General features: G+C 38.5%; 1 protein-coding gene across 1 annotated transcript in view; it reads right to left on the reverse strand.

Annotated features, from left to right (window-relative positions):
* dsg2.1 (desmoglein 2, tandem duplicate 1) overlaps positions 1-9476 on the reverse strand; it is a 23183-nt gene extending 13707 nt beyond the window's left edge. The window contains exons 1-3 of the mRNA XM_014017437.1: positions 9378-9476; positions 2770-2898; positions 1081-1236 (exon numbers count right to left, since the gene is read on the reverse strand). Of these exons, the coding sequence (XP_013872891.1) occupies positions 1081-1236; positions 2770-2898; positions 9378-9425 (333 nt within the window). The 5' untranslated portion in view covers positions 9426-9476. The remainder of the gene's footprint in view (positions 1-1080; positions 1237-2769; positions 2899-9377) is intronic.
* Positions 9477-9742: the final 266 nt, after the last annotated feature.

The following is a 9742-nucleotide window of genomic DNA, read 5'->3' on the forward strand; positions in this document are numbered from 1 at the left end:
CTCTCTCTCTCTGTCTCTCTGTCTCTCTGTCTCTCTCTCTCTCTCTCTCTCTCTCTCTCTCTCTCTCTCTCTCTCTCCTTCTCTCTCTGTCTTCTCTGTCTCTCTCTCTCTCTCTCTCTCTGTCTCTCCCTCCCTCCCTCCGCAGCGAAATCCAGGCTCTAGTGCCCCGACACTTGCTGCAGCCCCGTTCTGCTTTGAAGCGTTTCTTTAGTTACGAGCTCTCACGCTAAAGCGAGAGCTGACTCCTCCCACACTAAGAAAACAGGAGGGGAGGAGTCAACTGCAGGAGCTCATCACAGGAGCTCATCCTGTGCAGCGGAGCAGAGAGAGGGAGAGACACGAAGTAAACAAACAAGCAGGAAAATGAAACTTATCGTCCCCTTTTTTTTTACCGACCTCAAAAAAAATTATCGTGCAATTAATTGATTTATTGACTATCGCGACAGGCCTAGCCCAGTGTTGCTAATTTTACCTTCTGTTGCAATTCTGGTAATAATTTATTCACAGTTTTTCAACTCTCCGCGTATCCACAGCAGTTTTGCAGAAAATTTTCATTTACCTGAAGGAAATTTTATAACTGATTAATTGAACGTTAGATGCAGTATTGTATTTTGTACTTTCTGATCATTGCAAGTAAGGTGAAAGTAGAGAAAGAGTTGGTGTGTGTCATGTGTTCTTTCTTTTAGCCTCAACCAAAACGAGTTACATTCTACGTCTGACGTAAAAGGTAACACCTCCAGGCGTGTAACAGGATGAGAAATAAGACCAGTTCATTATTATAGTAGAAAGAAGTTGTTAGTGTTTTGCAGTCTCTGCTCAGGGCAGGACGGCTGTGTTTTGTTTGGGTTTTCAGATACAGCCCAAGGCCTATGCTGAGTGCTGTGAACATGATTGGAGTCAGAAGATTGAGAATAAAGTTTTTAAGAAGAAATCCAGTAGATTTCTGTTTTGCTCAGACACATTTTTGAACAGCAAAATCATCGGTAAATCATTTTCAACTTATTTAAATATTTTTTGGTTTGTTCAAAGTTTACAAACAGTCTCATCACTTCTAGGAGGTAATGTTACAGAATAACTCACAATGTATTCAGCGATTTCCTCTCTGTCCAATTTACTGGTCACACGAACATTTCCAGTATTAGGGTCAACCACAAACACATGATAGGGAGGTAGGCTTGCACCGATGCCTTCTAATGAGTAGAAAAACGGTTCGTCAAATTCTCTGTCTGATCGAATCTGAAACAGAAAGAGACAATCAACAGATAAACCACAAGGTAAATGTTCTGGTGGCTGCTTCCTAATCTTTGCACAGTTGAACAACTAAATGTTAAAAACACACATATTACACAAATCTAAAGGTTGGTGAAACACTAAATAGGAAAAAAAATGGTTTAGGAACTGAAACTTGGACAGACATGCACAGTATGCAGAGATCGAACAATAGCTTCTGTTGTGGTTAGCTTTATATATTAGTTGACTTTGAGTTTTTTCAGTTGGTATTGCTCACATTTCTTTGATTTCTTTATTGTTCACAGCCAAAAAGCAAATGTGTACAACATTGTTTTTGATTGTATGTATGTTTTTTTGGATATGCATTGTAAGTTGCATATGTTAGAAAAATATCCCATGAACCACAAATTGTAATTAATTCTGCAGAAAGTGGCCATTGGTTATACATCTACAGCTGATTAACTTTCAAATCAAATGAATTAATTATTATTAATTATTGCTCTGCCTCCGCCCACTGGGGCCAGAGGCAGACTGATCTCTGGGTGTCTGTGTGTTAGTGTGGTGTTCGTCCATCATGGGTGGTTTTGTGTACAGGATATCTCCTGATTGAAATTATTTATTTACTTATAAATAGGCATAGTAACTCCATTAGGCTCAGTCTGATTTGATTTGGGCATGAAAGGCTCAAAGGTCAAGGTTATGATGATTGGTAAAATAAAACTAGCTATTTTTTCTAACTCCCTGATGTACAAATAAAATACCTGGTTAAAAAAAGGGAAAATATATTGTATGATACAACACAAATTTGATGAATGTACGGTAAATGCTTTAGGCCACATTAATCCTACTTGAACCTCTAAACATGGCCTTAGCACTGCTGGGAGACGAATCTGTTAATGTTTCTGAGCAGTAGGCAGTCACTTCACTGTAAAAACTGTTCATCTAACCAAGTTTTATAATCTTATATTAACCAAATTTATTTTTATGCCCCTGCCCCAGGAGGCATACTGTCCTCTGGTTGTCCGTCTGTGCGTTGGCTGTCAGTCACACTGTCTTGTGTGCTCTGTCACTCCTGAATGGAGCTATTTATTTCCAGCAGAATTCATTGCTCTTGGCCCAGCAGAGGTCTGAAAATATTTTACGGTCTAACCAAAGCTCAAAGCTGAAGGTCAGGCAAAGTGATCTTTGTGGCTTAGATCTTTTTATTTAGGAGGATACACATAAGAGGTTGGTCACTGACATTAATGATATGGTAAATATCAAAGAGGAAGTCATGTGTAGTTACATACTTATTAGAATATTTAAATCCAAAAATAAAGGTCAGCAGGTACTGCATGCTCAGTGCTTTAAATGCAGACGAGTATTTATTGCACAAGATGTTAACAATATAATAAATTATATATATATAAATGACTATAACTCTGTGCGTTTTACAGATATTGAGATAAATTTTAATGTGGTAATAACAGAGTGATTAACAACACAGACTCCACTTAGCTGTGTATCAAAGTTAGACAGTTGAGAAAAACAGTGACTTACTCTGGCGATAGATTCCTGCTTAGTGTAATCATGATTTTCTATCAGAGGTTTTGGAGGGAGAATCCATTCTCTTTTCTTCCTCACCAGTTTGTCTCTGGGACCTGCCCTCACCACAAGAACAACCTGGAGCTGTAACACGACATAAAACATTCTGCAGTTAGTTCAGACTTCACCCAAAGCCCACTTCTTACCTTGAAAGTCTCATTAATCAACTAAAGCAGGGCTGTCAAGCTCAGGTCCTCGAAGGCTATCCTGCATTTTTTTCCCTTGTTTCTCAGTTCCAACACACCTGATTCAGTTTAATTACTGTTTCTCTCAAATCCTGTAGAAGCCTGTTAATCATCCATTCATGCAAATCAGGTGAGTTTGAGAACTGAAACAAGGAAAAACATGCTGGATTGCAACAACACTTGAGGACCACAGTTCAACATGAACTAGAGCAAACTTCAAGAAAACTCATGAAAAGAATCAGAATCAGGTTTATTGGCCAAGTATGTTGACACACACAAGGAATTTTTTTCTGGCTGTTCGTGTCTCTCTAGTATTAACACTGTACAGACACTTTACATATAATTTACACATATTACACAATATACAGAGAGATTCACATTATACTTCACTTAACCAGGATATATATCTGTGCGGTGTGCTTTACAGTGTTATTCACAAAAAATAAATAAATAAATAAACTATATGACAGCAGTATTCAAAGTGAAAATTAAGTATTAATACGACAGCAGCAGTGTAGAGGTAGATGATTGTGAATAAGGTGCAGTAATGCAGTAATGCAGAATAAGAGTGATAGATAGTTCTCAGTATAGAATATATGATCTAGCTGATGGATGTCTGAGGGTCTCTTGAAGCAGCTGTTTGTATTTTAATAACTCAATAAAAAAACAACTCAATGAGCAACTATCAGCAAAAATACAGTAAAAGCATTTCAGCAGAACATTCAGTGTTTTAGTTGAGTGCCTTTTCCACGAAGGGCACCCAGTGATCTTCCAATGGTTTCTCAGTGGTCTCTCAGCAAACGTGGTCACCTCAGTCAGAATCATGCTTCGAACTGAAGAAAACCAATCATTCTCCCAGCAATTTTACCCGTCCTTTAAAAAATGGAACATATTTGGGAAATTTTCAGTCTCAGCTTGTCACCGAGGATTAACCTTGGATTATATTTCAGTAAGACGTGAGACAGCGTGTAGTATTGGGCAACTTTTTCCTGAGCGAGTATAAAGGGGCTGAAGACGTGGCGGACAATGAATTATCATAGCATAGCTCCTCCCTCTGCACTCCCACAACACATACAAGTACACAAACAGTCATAAAGATGGCTGGATATTGTGTGTTTTTTTATTTATTTCTTCTTACTATTTTTATTACTCAATGATCAGTGTTGTGTTGAGTGAAGAAGAGTCCCTGGAGGAAAAACATTTTTTATGTTGGTGATGGGGGAAAAAAAGACGTGAAAATCTTAAAATCAGAATTCAATTCAGTCTAGCTCTTTTAACAAGTGGCTTCAGGAAAAAAAATCGTTTTAAACAAAATAAGCTGCAGAAGGCAGAGCTGATCAGAGTCCTGCTCCTCAGCGCTGCAGCGGCTGTTCCTCATGAACAAACACACCCACGAAGTTCAAACCAATCACACACTCCCAGCCGCAAGGTCGACACCTCACAGTTCTGACACAGAGAAATGCACAAGACACCTGTCACCGGGGGATGGCAGCGGGAGCAGACAGAAGTTGTGCAATTTTTTTGTCACTCAGCAGGGGGAACAAGACGTGCAGCTCAAAGTATAAAAAAGCCTTTATGTTTAACTCTAAATTTCTGTTTGTCTATCTTGTAAGTGGTTACCGTGGTGACCTTAATGAGTCATTGGCTGTGTCTTTTTAATATTTCCTGAGCGTGTTCTTTTACATGTCTTAGTAGAGCTTGAGCAATATGAGGTTTACAATTTTATGGTCAAATCTGTTATTTTTGACGGCAGTAAGTCGGGCTCGTTTCCGGTGAGAGTTGGACTCCGCCAAGGCTGCCCTTTGTCACCGATTCTGTTCATTACTTTCATGGACAGAATTTCTAGGCGCAGCCGAGGTGTTGAGGGGATCCGTTTTGGTGGCCTTAGGATCGCATCTCTGCTTTTTGCGGATGATGTGGTCCTGTTGGCTTCATCGGAATGAGATCTGCAGCTCTCGCTGGAGCGGTTCGCGGCCGAGTGCGAAGCGGCCGGGATGAAGCTCAGTGCCTCCAAATCCGAGGCCATGGTCTTGAGCCGGAAAAGGGCAGAGTGCCTTCTCCGGGTCAGGGGGGTCGCCCTGTCTCAAGTGGAGGAGTTTAAGTATCTGGGGATCTTGTTCACGAATGGGGGAAGAACGGAGCGGGAGATCGACAGGCGGATTGGCGCAGCGTCTGCTGTAAAGCGGGCGCTGTACCGGTCCGTCGTGGTGAAGAGAGAGCTGAGTCAGAAAGCGAAGCTCTCGATTTACCGGTCGATCTACGTTCCTACCCTCATCTATGGTCATGAGCTTTGGGTCATGACCGAAAGAACGAGGTCCCGGATACAAGCGGCCGAAATGGGTTTCCTCCACAGGGTGGCTGGACTCTCCCTTAGAGATAGGGTGAGAAGCTCGGTCATCCGGGAGGGACTCAGAGTAGAGCCGCTGCTCCTCCACATCGAGAGGAGCCAGTTGAGGTGGCTCGGGCATCTGGTAAGGATGCCTCCTGGACGCCTCCCTGGAGAGGTATTCCGGGCACGTCCCACCGGGAGGAGGCCCCGAGGAAGACTCAGGACACGCTGGAGGGACTATGTCTCTCGGCTGGCCTGGGAACGCCTTGGAGTTCCCCCGGAGGAGCTGGAAGAAGTGGCTGGGGAAAGGGAGGTCTGGGCCTCCCTTCTGAAGCTGCTGCCCCCGCGACCCGACCCCGGATAGGTGGAAGAAAATGGATGGATGGATGGATCTGTTATTTTGTTAAGTCTAAATTCTCAGTAACTCTAACAAAAATTTAAGAGTCTTTTGTGTTGTGTTACTTTCATCCAGTGCCAGCAGTATAACTTTTGAGTGACTTTTTTAATAAATGTTTTTTTGGCTCTGTTCTGCAAGACAAACTTATTTTTAAATTTGATTTAAATCTTGAATTACAGGAGTTTTGCTGTCTCAATCATACATTGTTTTAAAAAAAACTCTTCTTTGTTTGCTTTGGCCAGTTTCAATCCCAGCAGATGAATAGTTTTGGTGTTTGATTCTTTAATTGGACTTTGTTGCCCACATCATGTTTGGGAGGGAAATGGCACCATTTTTTATTCTTTGAATACTTCAATACCAATTTGGCAGAATTTGGCACTCACTATTAGGGTTGGGCGATACTGGCAAAAAAAATTAATCACGATTATTTGTGGTTTTTAATCGATAACGATTAATTTGACGATTAATCCCCTGGAGTCCCTGGACACCCTTATGTCCTGGTCACATGACCAGTTTAGTGGGAAAGATTTGCTCTTCATAAAAGTCTGTTCCAAATTGTCAAAATTACAGACTTTGGGCTATACATCAAATTTTAAATTGTGTTGATAGATAAATTAATTACGTTTTTTTATGTTTGTCATACTTGAAGTGGAGAGGAGCATCAAGCAAACTGTCTGGGGAAATATCCAGTCAGTCTGCCTGGTGGCATTAATCGTATTAATCGTCAAGTGCCAAAAAATAATCGATTAATGCTTTTCTGATGATTAATTGCAGATGATATGATTATGCCCAACCCTACTCACTATGTATTTTTATTTTCCTCCAGTGCACTCACTGTGACAAGACAGGATCAGCGTTGCATCAAAGTGATGTAGAGCAGGAAGATGTGACGTTCGCAAACGATTCGAATTTGAACTTTTGAACGGCTCTTTAAAATGAACCGAGTCGCAAACAAATGGGAACCTTTACTCTTGTAACGCTTTTATGTTTAAGCCAGTAATTCATGACATCCTTTAATGACCTAGATTTTCATGAATTACTGGCTTAAACATAAAAGTATTAGTTCCATTTTTAGTTTTTCCTTCGCGTGATTTCCTCGTATTTTTATCCTCAGATGCAGACACACAATCTCCTCCTTTTCTTTTCCAGGTGAATGAGGAGAGGTAAAGGGGAGGAACATTTATGGTGAACACGAGCTCAGAGCAAAGGCGAGGTGTGTGTGTGTGTGTGTGTGTGTGGGTGACAAGTCTTGTGTTACGGCTCTTTATGTCGCCACATATGGCCTACAGCTGTACGTAGTGATGTAGGCCATAAAGACATCACTGACTGGCTCTTTGAAGTGAACCGTTCCCCAAAATCCGGTTCCCTTAAAAGAATCACATCCCATCCTTAGTAGAGAGGGTAGATGAGATTTGATTAAACAAACGCCTGCAGAGCACCGTCTAGTGATGTTGAATTGAAAGGCTGGACGTTACAGAATAAAATCAACATAAATGTTTTCTTTACTACAGTTTGAATAATTTTGTTCCAACATTTGATGGGTTGAAACACAAAACCTAGAGTTTGACCCGGTGACCAGAGTTTCCCCACGCCTGGTCTAAAATTATAAGACACAAAGTAAGTGACAATCCCTGTATTACAGATAAAGTGAGCGTTCTGCTGGTGTCACTTTGTACTGTGCATCACATTCATTCGTCCCTTTGATGTTTTAGTGGGACAAAGCAAAGAAATTATTATTTCACTACATTTTTGATTGAATGGATTCTGACACTTCTTCTTGCAGTTTATAGGTGATTTATTTATTTTAAATTTTAAATATTCTTTCATTCGTTACATGTTATTGTTTTGTGTTTTGTTTTGTTTTGTTATATTATTATTGTGTGAACTTATACTTGGGGGAAAAGGAGCAGATAATTTAAGATTTTTTTCTTTTTTTCTGCTGCTTTTCTTTTCATTTTATTTATGATTTGTATATAATTCTCTGTTTTTGTATATAGAATTAATTTGTTTTTAAAGAAATGAATAAAGTTTTTGAACTGAATTGAATTGAAATCAAATGAAAAAAATTACACAATATAAAACATAAATGAAATGAAAGGAAAACAAAAATCTTATGACACCTGCCACTTTTTTTCTAAAATAAATAAACAAATAATATTACAGGTTACAAACACACTCAAACCCCGAAACCAAAACAGCATAAAGTCAACAACCTTTTATTGTATTTTTAAACATATAAATTGTTTTGAAGGTTTTAATATGATGATCAAAATTATTCCATTAACGTATTTCTTTAATTACAGAAAAGCGTTCCTTTAAACTAATTTGAAATGGAGGATATTTAAGAATCTCTATTCCCTAAAGATTATATTGACTCTCTTTTATTAAAATGTTATTGAATATTTACAGGTAATATATTTTTATGAGCATTAAACATAACTTGTAAAATACTATAATTTAACAAATCATAAAACTTCAATAATTTAAACTGATGAAATTTGTTGGATTCTCACAGATCTTTTTTGTAAAATAAAAATAAAGGATTTGTAATAGTTTTGCGTTGAAAATGCTTGCGATGAAAATGATACTCTAGTTCAACAACCTCAAAAGGTACATTCAGACTCACAGCATTCAATCAAGATAACACCAAAAATAATATTTTATGAAAATACCGACTGACTTTCATGTTAATGTTATGTCCAGAACATGTTTCTGAGAGCCTGGAAGTGGCAATGCTGCGGTCGATGGAAAACAGTGAAATTGTTTTCCCCTTGATTTCCGATTCATCTTTTTTAAATACAGTATATATTTTTATTAGTGCCTGTTTCAGTTGTGTGGTGTTCTAGATCATATAGTTTCAGTTAACAAATAAATAAATAAATAAACAAACTCTAGCTAGCCAATGATAAGAGCATTTATTTCCTCCTTCTCCTAAAAATTGTATCTAGTTTGTTTTGTTCAAATTAGACTCAGGTTTTCTAGATTTTCAATGTTAAAGCAAAGATTTGAGTCATATTTTTTTACTTAAACTGACTCTACCTTCAATCTCTTAAAGCTCTATCCATTGCACTTAATCATTTTTCTCTTCCCTGAAAGGTGGTGGGCGGTATTCATTAAAGAATGCTAGGCCTTTAATGCCACTTACAAAATGCTTTAATTCTGTAAAAAAAAAATGCAGTTTTTGGTTTATTTAAAAATATACTGTTAGGTAATAATACATGTAATTACAACATTAATCATGGCTTTAAACACAAGAAGTCCTTCTATGGGATCAGGTTATTTGTTTATCAGTTTACATGAATTAATCAGTAAAGAGTAGTTACTGAACACAGCTAAAACAGAAACTTTATTGGTCATTTTAGACTTGGAAAAAAAATCAATCAGATGATCAAATCTAACCATTTAAAAATGTATCTTACCAAAAAGAAGTATACTTCATTTTCCCAAGTGTAGCCTACTTTTATTTTGTAGCTATATATTATAAATCAGGTACCTCTAGCAAGTATGAAAAGTAAATATAACCTACTTTCTTTTTTAAATAAAGGAAATTTGTATCTTTAGTAGGCTAAGGAATGTCATTGGAGTCTGCATAAAACATCATTTTAAACTTAGTTTGAAAGGGGGAGACAAGAATAAATATAAACAAACTCACCGCTATAAGAAGCAAAATAAACCGGTTCGGAGAAGCTCGAACCACCATGGCTGGTTTAAAGTCCCGGATCCGGTCAAAATAAAACCACAGAGAGATTCCAAGTGTTGCTGTGTGTTGGTCGGAAACACAGCAAGCTTTAAAAAGTGAACAGAAGCAGGTGGAAAAGTCTCCTCCCCTGACAATGAAACTAACCTCACCCAGATAAACTAGCCCGGAAGGTTTTGTGACGTGTCGGCACTGGTTCACTGGAACTAGGAGCACAGAAAGGCAGGAACTGGAATTCTCTTTAATGCCTTCAGGACATCATTATATCATATCTCCTTTGTGCTGTTTTACTGGGGGAAAAGGTGCAGGCACTTCCCTGT

The sequence above is a fragment of the Austrofundulus limnaeus genome, unplaced genomic scaffold (genome assembly GCF_001266775.1).
Source record: "Austrofundulus limnaeus strain Quisiro unplaced genomic scaffold, Austrofundulus_limnaeus-1.0 Scaffold168, whole genome shotgun sequence".
Lineage (NCBI taxonomy): Eukaryota > Metazoa > Chordata > Actinopteri > Cyprinodontiformes > Rivulidae > Austrofundulus > Austrofundulus limnaeus.